This window comes from Salmo salar, chromosome ssa02, assembly GCF_905237065.1.
Source record: "Salmo salar chromosome ssa02, Ssal_v3.1, whole genome shotgun sequence".
In the NCBI taxonomy this organism is placed as follows: Eukaryota; Metazoa; Chordata; class Actinopteri; order Salmoniformes; family Salmonidae; genus Salmo; species Salmo salar.
Window position 1 is genome coordinate 82,811,843 of NC_059443.1, and position 20,844 is coordinate 82,832,686.

Here is a 20,844-nt window from a genome sequence, read left to right on the forward strand (position 1 = left end):
TACTGAGGTGTGGCTTCTGTCTGGCCACTCTACTATAAATGCCTGATTGGTGGAGTGCTGCAGAGATGGTTGTCCTTCTGGAAGGTTCTCCCATATCCACAGAGGAACTCTGGAGCTCTGTCAGAGTGACCATTAGGTTCTTGGTCACCTCCCTGACCAAGGCCCTTCTCCCCCGATTGCTCAGTTTGGCCGGACGGCCAGCTCTAGGAAGAGTCTTGGTGGTTTCAAACTTCTTCCATTTTAAGAATGATGGAGGCCACTGTGTTCTTGGGGACCTTCACCAGATAGGAGTGTGTCAAGCCACCGGTCTCAGAGCTCTATTGACAATTCCTTCGACCTCATGGCTTGGTTTTTGCTCTGACATGCACTGTCAACTGTGGGACATTATATAGACAGGTGTGTGCCTTCCCAAATCATGTCCAATCAATTTAATTTACCACAGGTGGACTCCAATCAAGTTGTAGAAACATCTCAAGGATGATCAATGGAAACAGGATGCACCTGAGCTCAATTTCGAGTCTCATAGCAAAGGGTCTGAATACTTATGTAAATAAGATATGTTTTTTATTTTTAATACATTTGCAAAAAAAAAAATCTCTTTTCGCTTTGTCGTAGGGTATTGTGTGTAGATTGGTGAGGAAAATGTATAATTTAATATATTTTAAAATAAGGCTGTAAATTAACACAATGTGGTAAAAGGGAAGGGGTCTGAATACTTTCAGAATGTTCTGTTGTTCTAAAATGGAATCAAGTTATATTCAATCTTGTCCTTAACTGTTATTGCATTGGCATCCACAGTCTCAAATTTCGCGACTCTGTTGGGTTGTCACTCGTTACCACAGCCACAAAATCTCAGAGTTTATGTTGATGCTACATCATCCCAGCAGGAACTACCAATGAGATCTGGGGTTTCTGGGATATCGTGTTCAAATCCAGAGGGGTCTACAAAAACACCTATGCACATATATTGTAGTTACGCAGGTAGAAAATAAAACATTAAAAAGGTGGCATGGCCAGTGGTCTGTGGTCCTAGGGCTGGATTAATGAAGGGGTTTACCTTTCACAGCAACTACATGACAAGAAAGAAAAGTTGGCCCACGTGTTTTTCAAAATGGACATATCGTTGGTGATTAAACGCCATGCCAACTACAGACAGAGAAAAAGTTGGCCCACGTGTTTGTCAAAATGGACATATCGTGCTACAGCAACTACATGACGAGAGAGAAGATAACACTGTCACTACAGTAAGTGGTCCCCTTTGTGGACATTGTTGATGTTTGATTAGATGATGATGTAAACAAACTCGTCAGTCAGGAAAGAAAGCCGACACGAAGAATCCACATATGTAGGTCAATCGTGAAATGTTATATATTTACACTATTGTCAAATATGCATTAGTTAATTATAGAGTGATATGTTGATTTTCAAAATAGATGGGTGTTATTTTGGTACAAAACATTAACGTCTTGTGTTTAATATTATAGATGACATCAATCATGAATATGTAATGTCACACATTACATATTGGGCAAAAGCCATGGTGAAAGTTGACAAGATTGTAAGGGGGTGGTTACAAATTCTCTTAAATTTGTTACAATTGACAAATTCTCTTGTCAACCTAAGGTCGGTACCTTAGAAAGAGCTGGCTGGATAAAGAATATTTATATTTGACATTCAATTGAATACCTGAAGTTCCTGGGCGGGCGAGTTGGCTGTACGCAGTGATGCGGGCTGGTGTAGATAAAATGCCAAGGCGGAATTCTTGTCCCATTCCGCCCTGATGACTGTCAACCTGAAAATGTATATTTCGGAATGAAAGAGGAGACAAAATGTGGAAAAAGGGGAAGGGGTCTGAATACTTTCCGAGTGCACTGAACATATTAAAGCCACTAAATACAGGCTATTAATTAAGTCACAACAAGCCCGACATGAACATTACAATTACCTGCGCATGAAACTGCTGACAACGAACGCAAACTGTCAGTTAAATCCTAAACATAATGCATTGAAATAAATGGCACGTAATCAAATGAATAAATTACAATCACCAAAGACGCATACATGTTCATTTAGTTCTCTCCGGGTGACGGGTTTAGCCGAACAGAAATCTAGCTTTGTGGTTGTTGTTGATGATGATGATGATAACTATGGGTAATGTATAGTGTCTATGCCAAATTGTCATACATTTTTCTTCCCTACCACAGATTCCCATAAGGTCTCAGATTCCAGGATGGGAAAAGGCTTACAAGAAAAAAACTGATGGAGATGGAATCAGACAGAGATGTCGATTTATATTGTTACTTGTAGTGTTAAAAAGGGAAGAAAAATATCACATTTTTCTAAATTAGCTATCTAGGCTACTCACCTTACTATAGGCTACAGATTTGAGTCACCACTAAAATAGTTATTTTTGTTATTGAGTAGGCCTACATCTTTGTTTAATCTAATTCAACAAATGATTCATCTAACAATAAAACTCCTTATTATTTTGTAAGAAATGTAAAGGCGGTTTACAATAAATTTGACTAAAGTAGAAGCTCATGTTTTGTCATATTTATTGTCTGCAGTTGTCTTGATGTCATTTGTATGTTTGATATGTTTGTACATACACAGAGCCGCAAACAACATTTCCCCATCGGGATGAAAAAAGTAATTATCTTTTCTTGTGATGAGGAAAGTATTGGCTAAGGGGTTAGAGAAAATGTATTTTCTTATTTGAAATGTATTTGCTCATTTTGAAATTATTATTATTATTATTTTTATTTTTTTTTTTTGACAGAATAAACAATGTCGTGAATAACTGCTTTACCAACTCCAGTCAGCAGATGGCGATGTGAGTCTTTCAGTTGATGCTTTTTACGTGACGTATAATCTAGTGGACGGGACGGGACTCTTCCTAAAAACAAAATGGTAACTAATTCAGCCACCTCGGTAGCTTACTAGCTAACATTAAACTGATGCATTGAAGCTCCTTTGATAATTTGTATATTAATCTGTGTTTTTAACACAACTTGTCTCTTAGTTAACTTAAAACGTAATTTGCTTGTTAAATGTACTACATTGTTAAGATTGATACTGAGCTAATGCTATCTAGCTTACATCCCTGACCATGAGCTCGCTAAAATACTCCCCCTCTGCCAAAGAAGAGGTCTGCTGGACAGTGAAAGAAGCTCTGGGGCTGAACATTGCCGTGAAAGAAGAAGAAGAAGAGGATGATGTTACAGTGAAAGGAGAGAAAGAAGATTTCAGAATTAAAAAGGAGGAAGAGGAGGATGTTACAGTGAAAGAACCGTTTGGAATGAAAGAGGAAGAGGGAATAGAGTATGTAACAGTGGAAGAGGAGGAGGTAGAAGCTTCCAGAATTAAAAAGGAGGAAGAGGAGGATGTTGAAGAGAAAGAACCATTTGGAGTGGAAGAGAGGGTAGAGGCTGTCACAGTGGAAGAGGAGGAGGTAGAAGCCTTCAAAATGGAAGAGGAGTATATCACATTGAAAGAGGAGGAGGCTGTTACAGTGAAAGACGAGAAAGAACCGTTTGGAGTGGAAGAGGACGCTCCCTCAATAAAAAAGGAGTACATTTTGGGAGTGAAAGAAAAGGAAGAAATTGGGGAGGAGACTGAAGACCTGATTAACACCAGTGAGTATGGTCTTTAAAACGGGCACAAACTCAGGCAGTTGTTGAACCAATGTGTGGTTTTTAAAGGGGCATTCTACTGAAGTTCTACACATGAATGTGTTGTTCAGTACTGTAGGAAATATTAAAGGATTATCTGCGATTGGTACATCAAATCAAAATCAAATCAAATTTATTTATATAGCCCTTCGTACATCAGCTGATATCTCAAAGTGCTGTACAGAAACCCAGCCTAAAACCCCAAACAGCAAGCAATGCATGTGAAAGAAGCACGGTGGCTAGGAAAAACTCCCTAGAAAGGCCAAAAACCTAGGAAGAAACCTAGAGAGGAACCAGGCTATGAGGGGTGGCCAGTCCTCTTATGGCTGTGCCGGGTGGATATTATAACAACATGGTCAAGATGTTAAAATTTTCATAAATGACCAGCATGGTCAAATAATAATAATCATAGTAGTTGTCGAGGGTGCAACAAGCACGTCCGGTGAACAGGTCAGGGTTCCATAGCCGCAGGCAGAACAGTTGAAACTGGAGCAGCAGCACGGCCAGGTGGACTGGGGACAGCAAGGAGTCATCATGCCAGGTAGTCCTGAGGCATGGTCCTAGGGCTCAGGTCCTCCGAGAGAAAGAAAGAAAGAGAGAATTAGAGAGAGCATATTTAAATTCACACAGGACACCGGATAAGACAAGAGAAATACTCCAGATGTAACAGACTGACCCTAGCCCCCCGACACATAAACTACTGCAGCATAAATACTGGAGGCTGAGACAGGAGGGATCAGAAGACACTGTGGCCCCATCCGATGATACCCCCGGACAGGGCCAAACAGGCAGGATATAACCCCACCCACTTTGCCAAAGCACAGCCCCCACACCACTAGAGGGATATCTCCAACCACCAACTTACCGTCCTAATACAAGGCCGAGTATAGCCCACAAAGATCTCCGCCACGGCACAACCCAAGGGGGGGGGGGCGCCAACATGCATTTTTTACTTTTAAATAATTTATATGATACGATATACTTTGTTGACCATTTTACATGGAAATTAATTTAGGTACACAAACACAATACACTAGAAAACATCCAGTATGGAAAACTGGAAAGTTAGTACACAAGTCACACATCTCTTTGGCCTACTGTCTGACCGTGCATTGGGCCTCTATCTGTCCTACTGTTCAGCAGCCTGATGGGCCTCTCTCTGTCCTACTGTTCAGCGGCCTGATGGGCCTCTCTCTGTCCTACTGTTCAGCGGCCTGATGGGCCTCTCTCTGTCCTACTGTTCAGCAGCCTGATGGGCCTCTATCTGTCCTACTGTTCAGCAGCCTGATGGGCCTCTATCTGTCCTACTGTTCAGTGGCCTGATGGGCCTCTCTCTGTCCTACTGTTCAGCAGCCTGATCGGCATCTGTCCTACTGTTCAGCAGCCAAATGGCTGCCAGATTGAAACTTGTCCTGCTCCTATTCTTGCTGAACAGTGGGACCTTATATCTCCTTCAGGAGGTCAGCAGCTCAAAACCTAGAAAAAGGTTCTGTGTGGGGTCCTCTGATGTGCTTGGCCTTTATCCCATGTATCAAAGAGGCCCTGAAGCCCCCGACACAGAGGAAGGGATGTTGTGTTGTTGAACTTGACATACAGGAAGTCCAGCACCCACAACGTACTGCTGGGATCACCTGTAGGTGGGGGGGTTAGTCACAGACAAGGTGAGGCTGCATGCAGTTAAAAGCAGAGGACAAGTCTAGGATGAGGATGTGCACATACCTAGACATTGATTCGTGGAAATTATAAAAGTTAGGAGAAGAGATGAAAGGAGCAGATTTGACTCATCAAAGTAAGTGCTGTAGTTTAGTTTGAACAAATAAAATAGATCTGCCCACTGGTATCTGTTACCAGGACAACCAGCAGAGTTCTGTTAATTGACATGAAGATATACTGGTATATTTCCACCACAGTAGACAGTTCTGTTAGTTATTCTACATTGTAGAATAATAGTAAAGACATCAAAACTATGAAATAACACATGGAATCATGTAGTAACCTAAAAACTGTTAATCAAATGAAAATATCTTTGAGATTCTTAAAAGTAGCCAGCCTTTGCCTTGATGACAGCTTTGCATTCTCTCAACCAGCTTCATGAGGTAGTCACCTGGAATGCTTTTCCAACAGTCTTGAAGGAGTTCCCACGTGCTGAGCACTTGTTGGCTGCTTTTCCTTCACTCTGCGGTCCAAACCATCTCAATTGGGTAGAGGTCGGGTGATTGTGGAGGCCAGGTCATCTAGTTCCGCTAAGCACAAACCAGATGGGATGGCGTGTCACTGCAGAATACGGTGGTAGCCATGCTGTTTAAGTGTGCTTGAATTGTAAATAAATCACAGTGTCACCAGCGAAGCACCCCCACACCATCACACCTCCTCCATGCTTCACGGTGGGAACCACACATGCGAAATTCATCTGTTCACCTATTCTACGCCCCACAAAGACACGATGGTTGCAACCAAAAATCTTACATTTGGACTCATCAGACCAAAGGACAGATTTCCACCGTTCTAATGTCCGCTACTCGTGTTTCTTGGCCCAAGCAAGTCTCTTCTTATTGGTGTCCTTTAGTAGTGCTTTCTTTGCAGTGATTCATGCATGTCTCATCTGAACAATTGATGTTGAGATGTGTCTGTTACTTGAACTCTGTGAAACATGTACACACGCGGTCCCGTGTGGCTCAGTTGGTAGAGCATGGTGTTTGCAACGCCAGGGTTGTGGGTTCGATTCCCACGGGGGACCAGTACGGGAAAAAAATGTGTGAAATGTATGCCTTCACTACTGTAAGTCGCTCTGGATAAGAGCGTCTGCTAAATGACTAAAATGTAAATGTATTTGGGCTGCAATCTGAGGCTGGTAACTCTAATGAACTTATCCTCTGCAGCAGAGGTAACTCTGGGTCTTCCTTTCCTGTGGCGGTGCTCATGAGAGCCAGTTTCATCATAGCGCTTGATATTTTTAGCGACTGCACTTGAAGAAGTTCTTGAAATTTTCCGCATTGACTGACCTTCATGTCTTAAAGTAATGATGAACTGTCATTTCTCCTTGCTTATTTGAGCTATTCTTGCCATAATATGGACTTGGTCTTTTACAAAATAGGGCGTCTTCTGTATAACCCACCTACCTTGTCACAACACAACTGATTGACTCAAATGCATTAAGAAGGAAAGAAATTCCACAAATGAACTTTTAACAATGCACACCAGTTAATTGAAATTCATTCCAGGTGACTACCTCATGAAGCTGTTTTAGAGAATGCCAAGAGTGTGCAAAGCTGTCAAAGCAAAGGGTGGCTACTTTGAATCTCAAATATTAAATATATTTTGATTTGTTTAACACTTGTTTTGGTTACTACATGATTCCATATGTGTTATTTCATAGTTTTGATGTCTTCACTATTATTCTACAATGTAGAAAATGGTATAAATAAAAGCCCTTGAATGATACTGTGTATTTACATATATTTGATTTTATATATATATGATACATACATTTTCACAACATTTTAATATATTTCTATATATTATCTTTCAGTTTGTGTGCGCATGTACAGGCTGTCAAATCAAAGGTGCTCCTTCGATATAAAGTTGTTTTTGACAAAAAATGAAAAGATATCAGTTTGTCACTTTCATGAGGTAATAATGAGTAATAACATGTTCAGCTTTGAATCCCATGGTAACACTGGCGTGATTTAGTGCTTCCAAACTAGGGCTTATCACAATATTTTTTTCCATGGCAAAAATTAAAACACGAAGCAGACTAAACTCTTCGGTCCTTTAAAAACCTGCTCTTTGTAAAATATTGTGTGCTATAGCCATCATTAGGGCTGTTTTCCTAAAAAAATTGTTACATCCGTTTGGTGTTTTGCCACGATACTAACAAGTATTGCGATACTGGTATCGTCCCAGCCCTATTCCAAACTGTTTGAAACATTCTGTGTTTGAGCTACAGACTGCTACAGTCCCCCATTGGATTGGTCCGTTTCTTCTGGATCCGCCGATACCAACCATGTGATTAACGATACCGAATCAAATCAAATGTTATTGGTCACATACACATGGTTAGCAGATGTTATTTTGATTGTAGTGAAATGCTTGTGCTTCTAGTTCCGACAGTGCAGCAATATCTAACATGTAATCTAACAATTCCACAATAACTACCTAATACACACAAATGTAAGTAAAGGAATGGAATAAGAATATATACATATAAATATATGGATGAGCAATGACAGAGCAGCATAGGCAAGATGCAATAGATGGTATAAAATATAGTATATACATATGAGATGAGTAATGCCAGATATGTAAACATTATTAAAGTCACTAGTGATTGATTTATTAAAGTGACCAATGATTTCAAGTCTGTTTGTAGGCAGTCAACCACCTGAGCCACGGCCTGTTCACCCCGCTCTCATCCAGAAGGCGAGGTCAGTACAGGTGCATCAAAGCTGGGACTGACAGACTGAAAAACAGCTTCTATCTCAAGGCCATCAGACTGTTAAATAGCCATCACTAGTCAGCTACCACCCAGTTACTCAACCTTGCACTTTAGAGGCATTAGTCAATAATACTCATGAATGCAACTTTTTAAGTCAAACCATTTTTCATTTTACTTGTGTCCTGAAAAGAAAATGGTAAAATACTTAATTGTGAGGCTAAATGTGAGGGCTGGACATGCAGATAAATGAAAGTAGTGAAAAAAAACAGAATCCTGGGACCTTAGTAACTTCACTTCTCTTCGCATGACTAGCACATGAAGCATTTTCAACTGTCAAGTGTACACAAAGGAGGATGTATAATGCTTCCATGAAACTGTCTCTTTCAACCTGCTCATAAGTATTTTTTTATTTTATGGAAATGTTCTGAAAACTTTTATCATGTAGTGGTTTCATTCAGGTCTCTGTTTAACAAAATACTCTGTCTTTGACAGGAGAGAGACCAGACTCTCACTCTGACAAGAGTCCTTCAGGGGAACCAGACCCAGAGAAGAGTCCTTCAGGGGAACCAGACTTAGGGAAGAGTCCTTCGGGGGAACCAGACCCAGAGAAGAGTCCTTCAGGGGAACCAGACTTAGGTAAGAGTCCTTCGGGGGAACCAGACCCAGAGACGGCCAAACCAGTAGGACGACACTGCTGCTCCCACTGTGGAAGGAGATTTACCAAGTTACACAACCTGAAAGAGCACGAGAGGACACACACAGGAGAAAAGCCTTTCCAATGTTCCCAGTGTGGAAAGAGTTTTAGCCGGTTAGACAGCCTGAAAATGCATGAGAGAATCCACTCTGGAGAGAAGCCTTACCAATGCTCCTATTGTGTAATGAGTTTTTCACGATCACAGGCCCTCAAAAGGCATGAGAGGACACACACAGGAGAAAAGCCTTTTCAATGCTCCCAGTGTGGAAATAGTTTTACCCTGTTGGCACACCTGAAATCACATGAGAGGACACACACAGGAGAAAAGCCTTTCCAATGTTCCCAGTGTGGAAAGAGTTTTACCCGGTTAAGGACCCTAATTAGGCATCAAGGAATACACAAAGAAGGAAGGAAGACCTTCCATTGCTCTCAGTGTGGAAAGAGTTTTACTGAGTTATGGGGTGTGAAAATACATGAGAGAATTCACTCTACACACAGAGGAGAAAGGCCTTTCCAATGCTCCCAATGTGGAAAGCGTTTTACCCAGTTAGGGAACCTGAATTTACATAAAATAATTCACTCCGGAGATAAGCCTTACCACTGCTCTCAGTGTGGAAAGAGCTTTATCCGGTCATGCCATCTCAAAGAGCATGAGAAAACACACACAGGAGAAAAGCCCTTCCAATGTTCCCAGTGTGGGAAGAGTTTTGCTCGGTTATGGAACCTAAAAGAGCATGAGAGGATACACACAGGAGAGAAGCCCTACCACTGCTCTCATTGTGGAAAGACCTTTTCACGATTAAGGGAACTGAAATCCCATTACATTTCACACACTCTTATCCAGAGACAATAACAATTGGTGAATTCACCTTAAGGTAGCTAGGTGAGACAACCACATATCACAGGCATAGTAAGTACGTTTTCCCTTCATAAAGTAGTTCTCAGCGAAGTCAGCGCTAGTAGGAAAAGACAAGTTCAGGTCAGATTTATTGAAGATACTCTTTGAAGAGGAATGGTCATCGTGGTTTTCGGGAAGATGGGCTGGGACTCCGCTGTCCTGACATTATGGTTCCGTTATTGGGGTACCAGGACAGAGAAGAACTTTGACTGGGATGATTGGGAGCTGGTGAGAGGGGCCAAGAGACCAGAGATGGCATAATGGAGTGTTCGGGTTGGTTGGGTTGTAGGTAGGGAGGGGCAGTTCCCTTGTATGCACCAGGGTCTTGAAGTGGATGCGAGCATTGACAGGAAGCCAGTGGAGTATGTAGAGGAGCGGGGTGACATGGGAGATCTTGGGGAGGTTGAACACCAGGCGGGCTGTGGCGTTCTGGATAAGTTGCAGGGGAGCCCAGCCAACAGAGAGACAAATGCCTGGATTAGGACCTGCACTGCTTCCTGTGTGAGGTAGGGTTGTAATCTACGGATGTTGCAGAGTATGAGCCTGCAGAAGTGAGTCACTGCTTTGATGTTTGCAGAGAATAACAGGGTCTTGCCAAGGTTCGTTGCACATGAGAGAATAAAGAAGCAATGTTTTTTTGACTGAGAATTTGTGTTTTTGTTTATGCCGCATGAAATCAAATTGTGTGAATGAAATCATAGAACAAAATGGCTACTTTTGTTTTACAATGTTCTAATGTGCTTTTTATTTTAATTAATAACAGATTGATTGTAACTGATTGATTGCATGCAAGTATGAACTGCCAGCTGTTCATTAAATTATTTGGATATTGCAAATTGTAAAATACTAAATAGATTAATGGCATTTTCTTGATTCTAACTTTGAAACCTGTTAAATGTTGTTTTGTTTCATTTAAATAATGAAGGTGTATGAAAATGTGAGGACGTTTTGAAAACATTGACACGTTTTTTTACATTAAAAACATTCACAAGGTCATGAATGTTATCAGTATTATTCCACCATATCAGAGAAAATACAGGTGCTGATTTGTAAAAAGATTTTGATTAATGCAAAATATTTTTGTATATTTTTGCCATGTAGGAGCAGTATGGACCAAGTCTGTTCATTATATACATCTACATGATGTATTGTTACACCATGTAGGAGCAGTATAGACCTAGTCTGTTCATTATATACATCTACATGATGTATTATTACACCATGTAGGAGCAGTATAGACCTAGTCTGTTCATTATATACATCTACATGATGTATTGTTACACCATGTAGGAGCAGTATAGACCTAGTCTGTTCATTATATACATCTACATGATGTATTGTTACACCATGTAGGAGCAGTATAGACCTAGTCTGTTCATTATATACATCTACATGATGTATTGTTACACCATGTAGGAGCAGTATAGACCTAGTCTGTTCATTATATACATCTACATGATGTATTGTTACACCATGTAGGAGCAGTATAGACCTAGTCTGTTCATTATATACATCTACATGATGTATTGTTACACCATGTAGGATCAGTAAAGACCTAGTCTGTTCATTATATACATCTACATGATGTATTGTTACACCATGTAGGATCAGTATAGACCTAGTCTGTTCATTATATACATCTACATGATGTATTGTTACACCATGTAGGAGCAGTATAGACCTAGTCTGTTCATTATATACATCTACATGATGTATTGTTACACCATGTAGGATCAGTATAGACCTAGTCTGTTCATTATATACAGCTACATGATGTATTGTTACACCATGTAGGAGCAGTATAGACCTAGTCTGTTCATTATATACATCTACATGATGTATTATTACACCATGTAGGATCAGTATAGACCTAGTTGCTAATTTTGTATGACTGATTCCCTAAATGCAGATGTGCTTGTTAAAATATTTTTGTCTTAAAATATATTTTCCTCAACTGCGTTACCCACTCCAGTCAGCAGGTGGCGATGTGCGTCTTTCAGGCGATGCTGCCAGTGTGACGTAGAATCTAGTGGACGGGACTTTTCGACAACAGCAACAGCTAGTCAGCCACCTCAGTCGCTTGCTAGCCAAAATTGCCAACACATTCAAGCTCTAAGTCACTGTGTTTTAACCCCATTTCTGTCGTATCTACTCGTTTAAAACCTCTTAGGGATCCCTTAACGCTCGGATCCCGTTACTGGGATCGATTTGACAACATGCGGTGAAATTGCAGAGCGCCAAATTCAAACTACAGAAATATAAATATTTAACATTCATATAAATACAAGTGTAATACATCAAAATAAAGCTTAACTTCTTGTTAATCCAGGCGCTGTGTCAGATTTCAAAAAGGCTTTACAGCGAAAGCACACCATGCGATTTTCTGAGGACAGCGCCCCGCATACAAAAACATGAAAACCACTTTCAACCAGGCAGGTGCGACACGAAAGTCAGAAATAGCCATATAATAAATGCCTTACATTTGAAGATCTTCATCTTTTTGCAGTCTCAAATATCTCAGTGACGCAATGAATGGTCGTTTTGTTCGATAAATTCCTTCTTTATATCCCCAAAATGTCCATTTATTTGGCGCGTTTGATTCAGAAATACACCGGTTCCAACTCGCCCAACATGACTACAAAGTATCTAATAAGTTACCTGTAAACTTGGTCCAAACATTTCAAACAACGTTCCTAATCCAACCTCAGGTATCCTAAAATGTAAATAATCTCTCAAATTTAATACGGGAAAATCTGTTTCCAATACCGAAGAAAAACAACACGGAGCGCGCTCCTGTTCACACGCAACAAAAGACTAGAGACCTTCTGAGTGACACGTAGAAAGAATAGCACTACTTCTTAATTTCTCAAAATAAAAACATTGAACAATTTCTAATGACTGTTGACATCTAGTGGAAGCCAAAGGAACTGCAATCTGGGCCCTAATTAATCAGGTTTCCCATAGAAAACACAATGACCTAAAAAAAAAAATGTCCCTGGATGGATTGGACTCAGGGTTTCGCCTGCCAAATCAGTTCTGTTATACTCACAGACATTATTCTAACAGTTTTAGAAACTTCAGAGCGTTTTCTTTCCAAATGTACTAATTATATGCATATCCTGGCTTCCGGGCCTGAGTAACAGACAGTTTACTTTGTGCATGCTTTTCATCCAGACGTGAAAATACTGCCCCCTATCCCTAAGAAGTTTTAATGTATTTAATTTCATATTTACATTGTTGTTAGTCAGCTAATGTTAGCTGGCTGGCAAAGTTAGCACTAGGCTAGTCGCTAATGCTAACTACATCCCCGGCCATGATTAGTTCGATACGCTGCTTGCTTTCTGTTAAAGAAGAGGATGCCTGCTGGACGGAGAAGGTGGGTCTGTGTCTGAACATTGTCGTGGAAGAGGAGACAGGAGATCAGATTAACATAAGTGAGTACAGTTGAAAACAAGTGAAGAAACTCTGCAGCAGTTGAAATAAAGTGTGGTTTCAAAGGAGCATGCTACGGAAGTTCTACACCTGAATATGTTCACTACTGTAGGATAACAATGGATCAAATTCATCCAATGACATTAATTGAAATACTGTAGTCCTCAATATCTATTATTACAGTCCACGCTGCCAATGTCTCTCACATTAACTCCATCACTGCCCACATTTCGGGAATCTTTAACAGATGATACCAAATATTATTCAAAATATATTTTTTTAAACCACTTGACAAAATGTTTCATTTGGAAAAACAGAAACATAGAATTCGGAGATCATTTCTAGAACAACCAAAAAATAAAGGGAGGTTGTAAAGACTCATGCTCTCTGATCTCTCCACTTCTGCTCCCCAACAAGCATGGGGCACCTTTATAAAAGTCGTTTTATATTGGATATTCGGTTCTCTCGTCAATAGCTATAGAACCAGGCATGCCATGACTATGAAGGTGGTATATTCTGAATTGGGGAAGTATGGAGAGAAATCTATTTGGAACATTACTGTTTGCTTTTTCAGGATTTCGAAGGATGTAAATGCATTATTTGTAAAGAGAGTCTTAATTCAGTTTTAGTACCATAGCTAAAATAAAGAATCCGTCAAAGGATGGCTGGAAAGACAAAAGCATTAAAGGCGATCATCTTTCAAACCCAAATGAATTATCCATATCTTCAAGGAGCTTTTTCCGCTATTGGGTTCACACTGTGTGAGAAGTTAGTCCCATGCACCTCAGTAAAATGTGTTTTATATTGGATATTCTGTTCTCTCGACAATAGCTATTGAACCGATTCTAAATCAGAGGTGGATGGATAATTTATTGGGGGGAGGGGGGCTTTTCAATCTTTAATAGCTCTTACACAAAGCATGCCATGACAAGGAAAATTATGTGTTCTTCATCAAGGGAGTAAAGCTGTGGATTTTGGACTTCCCAGATTCAGAATATTTAATTTTCATTGTTGTGACCCGCTTTGTGTAAGAGCTATTGAAGATTGAAAGGCCCCCTCCCACAATTCATTCTGTTTTCAATACCTTATCCACGGTCTGTTTTCAGTACCTTATCCACGGTCTGTTTTCAATACCTTATCCACGGTCTGTTTTCTATACCCACGGTCTGTTTTCAGTACCTTATCCACGGTATGTTTTCAATACCTAACAGGCTGGCTACACCGCTTGCGTCGCAAAATACATTTTGAAATCTATATTATTCAATTATTGCACCCACACTGCTCGCTCGCACCAACGAGCGTCTGCGTTGTCAAGGGCTAAAATAGAAGTCAGTTCTATTTCTGACGCAGATCGCGCTGCAGGTCCTGCCTCTCCTATCTCCTCATTGGTTTATAGAAGCAGGTACCCACGTGCCATCTCCTCATTGTTTATAACCACGTGGGTGACAATACCTTATCCAGGGTCTGTTTTCTATACCTTATCCAGGGTCTGCGATCAGCCATATTGACCCCAAACCCATACACCTCCATTTTGACCCCAACCCATACACCTCCATATTGACCCCAACCCATACACCGCCATATTGACCCAACCCATACACCACCATATTGACCCCAACCCATACACCGCCATATTGACTCCAACCCATACACCTCCATATTGACCCCAACCCATACACCGCCATATTCGGCGTAATCTCAAAGAACAATGTCATGAAACATCCATCGGACATGATAGCATTCAGATCTCTACTAGCTTGCTGCATTACACCTTATGATCAATGTGTTCACCTCCTCGTCAAACATCTCATTCCAAAATCATGGGTGTTAATATGTACTTGGTCCCCCTTTTGCTGCTATAACAGCCTCCACTCTTCTGGAAAGGCTTTCCACTAGATATTGGAACATTGCTGCAGGGACTTGCTTCCATTCAGCCACAAGGGCATTAGTGAGGTCGGGCACTGATGTTTGGCGATTAGGCCTGGCTCGCAGTCAGCGTTCCAATTCATCCCAAAGGTGTTCGATGGGGTCGAGGTCAGGCTCTGTGCGGGCCACCAAATTCTTCCACACCGATCTCGACATACCATTTCTGTATGGACCTGACTTTGTGGACGGGGGCATTGTCATGCTGAAACAGGAAAGGGCCTTTCCCAAACTGTTCTCACAAAGTTGGAAGCAGAGAATCGTCTAGAATGTAATTGTTGTGTATATAGTGTATTTGAGTGAAAATGTACTGCCCCACCCTCCCATTCAAGGAGACGTTTTGTATCTCCTTAAACTAGAGAACATTTAGGATCACTATCCAAGGTGCTACTGAAACATTAGGATCACTACCCAAGGTGCTATGGAAACATTAGGATCACTACCCAAGGTGCTACTGAAACATTAGGATCACTACCCAAGGTGCTACTGAAACATTAGGATCACTACCCAAGGTGCTACTGAAACATTTAGGATCACTACCCAAGGTGCTACGGAAACATTAGGACACTACCCAAGGTGCTACGGAAACATTAGGACACTACCCAAGGTGCTACGGAAACATTTAGGATCACTACCCAAGGTGCTACGGAAACATTAGGACACTACCCAAGGTGCTACGGAAACATTTAGGATCACTACCCAAGGTGCTACGGAAACATTAGGACACTACCCAAGGTGCTACGGAAACATTTAGGATCACTACCCAAAGTGCTACGGAAACATTAGGACCACTACCCAAGGTGCTACGGAAACATTAGGACCACTACCCAAGGTGCTACGGAAACATTTAGGAACACTACCCAAGGTGCTACGGAAACATTTAGGACCACTACCCAAGGTGCTACGGAAACATTTAGGATCTCTACCCAAGGTGCTACTGAAACATTTAGGATCACTACCCAAGGTGCTACTGAAACACTAGGATCACTACCCAAGGTGCTACTGAAACACTAGGATCACTACCCAAGGTGCTACGGAAACATTTAGGATTACTACCCAAGGTGCTACTGAAACATTTAGGATTACTACCCAAGGTGCTACTGAAACATTTAGGATCACTACCCAAGGTGCTACGGAAACATTTAGAAAGATATGGCAGCCTCACGTAATGACATCCACATCTCTGGCTATTGAGTGACTGTAGATGTTCATGGTCAGGCACCTAAAGGCATCCACACAAAACTATAGGCTAAGATACAGGTATAGAGTCAGTGGAGCTCTAAACTATAGGTTAAGATACAGGTATAGAGTCAGTAGTGGAGCTCTAAACTATAGGTTAAGATACAGGTATAGAGTCAGTAGTGGAGCTCTAAACTATAGGTTAAGATACAGGTATAGAGTCAGTAGTGGAGCTCTAAACTATAGACTAAGATACAGGTATAGAGTCAGTAGTGGAGCTGTAAACTATAGGTTAAGATACAGGTATAGAGTCAGTAGTGGAGCTCTAAACTATAGACTAAGATACAGGTATAGAGTCAGTGGAGCTCTAAACTATAGACTAAGATACAGGTATAGAGTCAGTGGAGCTCTAAACTATAGGTTAAGATACAGGTATAGAGTCAGTGGAGCTCTAAACTATAGGCTGTTCAGAACAAACCGTTTAATGGTGGTCGGTTAGTTGGCAGCAAAATTGACCTAAATGTACATCCCTAGTGTACAACTATAGCCGAAATAAGATACGAGTTCTTTACACAGCTATTAAAACAGAAAATTATTTGTAAGCTTGGGGTTGTGAACAAAGAAGTATATTGTATATTAATATTATGTATGTGTATCTTTTGATAGTATAATCTACAGCTCTCTATGCTATTTATTAGTGTCATTATCTTTATTTAATAACTAATATCATTATTAAATGACAGTAATATATTGTAGATTTATATATTTAAGTAGTTGTCAAGAAGTGCAATCACATAACAGGCATTTAAATTGGGGATTTTTTTATTATAATTAAACCTCATTCAGGTCTGCTGGTTTAACTAAATACTGTTGTCTTTGGCAGGAGAGAGACCTGACTCTTTTTTTGACTTCGGCAAGAGTCCTTCAATGGAACCAGACCCAGAGACACCCAAACCAGCGAGACCACACCCCTGCTCCCAATGTGGAAAGAGTTTTACCAAGTTAGGGAGACTGAAAGAGCATGAGACGACACACACAGGAGAAAAGCCTTTCCAATGTTTCCAATGTGGAAAGAGTTTTACCCGGTTAGGAAATCTGAAAACACATAAGAGAACACACACAGCAAAAAAGCCTTATCACTGCTCCAAAGGTGGAAAGAGTTTACCCAGTTAAAGAGCCTGAAAGAACATGAGAGAATCCACTCTGGAGAGAAGCCGTACCAATGCTCCCAGTGTAGAAAAGGTTTTAACCGGTTAGACAATCTGAAAAATCATGAGAGGACACACACAGGTGAAAAAACATTCCAATGTTCCCAGTGTGACAAGAGATTTACCCAGTCAGGGGACATGAAAATACATGAGAGAAAACACTCTGGAGATAAGCCTCACCTCTGCTCCCAGTGTGGAAAAAGATTTCTCTCATCAGTGGAACTGAAATCACACAAGAGGACACACACAGGAGAGAAACACTTCCAATGTTTCCAATGTGGAAAGACTTTTAACCAGTTAGGAGGCCTTAAAGACCATAAAAGAAGACACACAGGACAGAAGCCTTACCTCTGCTCCCAGTGTGGAATGAGAGTTTTTGTATCACAGGAACTAAAATTACACAAGAGAACACAGACAGGAGAGAAGCCGTTCCATTGTTCCCAGTGTGAAAAACGTTTTAGCCTTTTACAGAACCTGAAAAGGCATAACAGGACGCATGCAGAAAGATGCAGAAAAATTAATCCATGCTTTTGTTACTTCTAGGTTGGACTACTGCAATGCTCTACTTTCCTGCTACCCGAATAAAGCACTAAATAAACTTCAGTTAGTGCTAAATACGGCTGCTAGAATTCTGACTAGAACCCAAAAATTTGATCATGTTACTCCAGTGCTAGCCTCCCTACACTGGCTTCCTGTTACCTCTTGACGTTACCCTAGGACAGGGGGCGCCACAGCGCATTTTGGAAAAAATTCGTGCCCATTTTCAACGGCCTACTAATCAAACTCAGAAGCTAGGATATGCATATAATTAATACCTGTGGATAGAAAACACCCTAAAGTTTCTAAAACTGTTTGAATGGTGTCTGTGAGTATAGCAGAACTCATATGGCAGTCAAAACCCCGAGACCGATTGAAACAGGAAGTGGAATTCTGAATTGTGGACTCAACTTCACGTCGTTGCCTATTATTCACACCGTGAGCTATCGTTATTTGAGCACTTCCTATTGCTTCCACAAGATGTCGCCAGTCTTTACAAAGTGTTTTGAGCCTTCTACTGTCGAAACTCAGTGAATGAGATGCGTTGGAAATTGGTCACAGGGGGAGGGCCATCACCATTATGACGCCGGCGGCCCTGTCTACCCCCACCTTTGGAAACGTTTTGAAACACAATGAAATCATCCCCCTCGAATCTTATTGGCTCTCTTGTTGAAACAGGCCCTGAAGATTTATGTTATACAACGTTTGACATGTTTGAACGAACCTAAATGGGAAAAAAATGTTTTATTTCGAAACGGCTGTGGCGCGCCCGGCAGAGTAGTTGGATACACCATTCAGACGCGCTAACAACTGCAAGCTAATGGAACATAAAGGATGGACTTTTTCGACCGAAAATACATCTGTTGTGGACCTGGGATTCCTGGAAGTGCTTTCTGATGAAGACAACTAAAGGTAAGGGATTATTGACAATATTATACAACATTAGATGTGATATGCGATTGCTCCAAGATGGCGCCGAGCTGTATTTACTAGCTCATTTTCTGAGTATCGCATCCCCTTTTATCGCTAAGTGTGATTACCCAGTAAAGTTATTTTTAAATCTGGTATGACAGGTGCTTTCAAGAGATATTCATGGTATGACAGGTGCTTTCAAGAGATATTCATCTATAAATCTTAGAATGACAATATTACATTTTAAACATGTTTTCGAATAGTAATTCAGTAAATTGTAGCTCTGTTTCCCCGGATTGCATTTGACGCGAAAATAGTTAGTCAACGTCAGACGCCGATGTAAAATGCTGTTTTCATATTTTAAATATGAACTTTATTGAACAAAAGAATGCATGCAATGTGTAACATGATGTCCTAGGTGTGTCATCTGATGAAGTTTGTAAAAGGTTAGTGCTGCATTTAGCTGTTTTTTGGTTATTTGTGATGCATGTGGTTGGTCGGAAAATGGCTATGTTGCTGCTTTTACGATGAACTCCTCTAACATAATCTAATGATTTGCTTTTCCTGTAAAACCTTTTTGAAATCGGACGACGTGGGTCGATTCAGGAGAGGTGTATCTATAAAACGATATGAGACAGTCCTATATTTGAAAAAAATAAATAAATACATTTCGTTATGCTAATGTCGCTAGGAGTTTTCCCTGGATTTTGATCCCGCTGACGGGATGAGACGCTAAAGAGGGCAAGGGCTGATTTCAAGGTTTTACTGCTAACCTACAAAGCATTACATGGGCTTGCTCCTACCTATTCTTCCGATTTGGTCCTGCCGTACATACCTACATGTACGCTACGGTCACAAGACGCAGGCCTCCTAATTGTCCCTAGAATTTTTAGCAAACAGCTGGAGGCAGGGCTTTCTCCTATAGAGCTCAATTTTTATGGAATGGTCTGCCTACCCATGTGAGAGACGCAGACTCAGTCTCAACCTTTAAGTTTTTACTGAAGACTCATCTCTTCAGTAGGTCCTATGATTGAGTGTAGTCTGGCCCAGGAGTGTGAAGGTGAACGGAAAGGCTCTGGAGCAACGAACCACCCTTGCTGTCTCTGCCTGGCCGGTTCCCCTCTCTCCACTGGGATTCTCCGCCTCTAACCCTATTACAGGGGCTGAGTCACTGGCTTACTGGTGTTCTTCCATGCCGTCCCTAGGAGGGGTGGGTCACTTGAGTGGGTTGAGTCACTGACGTGGTCTTCCTGTCTGGGTTGGCGCCCCCCCTTGGGTTGTGCCGTGGCGGAGATCTTTGTGGGCTATACTCGGCCTTGTCTCAGGATGGTAAGTTGGTGGTTGGAGATATCCCTGTAGTGGTGTGGGGGCTGTGCTTTGGCAAAGTGGGTGGGGTTATATCCTGCCTGTTTGGCCCTGTCCGGGGGTATCATCGGATGGGGCCACAGTGTCTCCTGACCCCTCCTGTCTCAGCCTCCAGTATTTATGCTGCAGTAGTTTATGTGTCGGGGGGCTAGGGTCAGTCTGTTACATCTGGAGTATTTCTCTTGTCTTATCCGGTGTCCTGTGTGAATTTAAATATGCTCTCTCTAATTCTCTCTTTCTTTCTCTCTCTCGGAGGACCTGAGCCCTAGGACCATGCCTCAGGACTACCTGGCATGATGAGTCCTTGCTGTCCCCAGTCCACCTGGCCGTGCTGCTGCTCCAGTTTCAACTGTTCTGCCTGCGGCTATGGAACCCTGACCTGTTCACCGGACGTGCTACCTGTCCCAGACCTGCTGTTTTCAACTCTCTAGAGACAGCAGGAGCGGTAGAGATACTCTCAAAGATCGGCTATGAAAAAGCCAACTGACACTTACTCTTGAGTTGCTGACTTGTTGCACCCTCGACAACTACTATGATTATTATTATTTGACCATACTGGTCATTTATGAACATTTGAACATCTTGGCCAT

At 41.4% G+C, this 20,844-nt stretch overlaps 1 protein-coding gene across 1 annotated transcript; it reads left to right on the top strand.

Moving 5' to 3' along the window:
- Positions 1 to 2,898: 2,898 nt before the first annotated feature.
- Positions 2,899 to 10,694, top strand: LOC106595217 (zinc finger protein 883-like). Its single transcript, XM_014186597.2, has 2 exons — positions 2,899 to 3,635; positions 8,599 to 10,694. The coding sequence occupies exons 1-2, from the start codon at positions 3,110 to 3,112 to the stop codon at positions 9,651 to 9,653; spliced, it is 1,581 nt and encodes a 526-aa protein (XP_014042072.2). The 5' UTR covers positions 2,899 to 3,109; the 3' UTR covers positions 9,654 to 10,694.
- Positions 10,695 to 20,844: the final 10,150 nt, after the last annotated feature.

Coding starts and splice junctions, on each gene's coding strand:
- LOC106595217 (XM_014186597.2), top strand. CDS start 3,110: ATGAGCTCGCTAAAATACTCCCCCTCTGCCAAAGAAGAGGTCTGCTGG. Junction 3,636..8,598: donor TGAAGACCTGATTAACACCA/GTGAGTATGGTC, acceptor TGTCTTTGACAG/GAGAGAGACCAGACTCTCAC.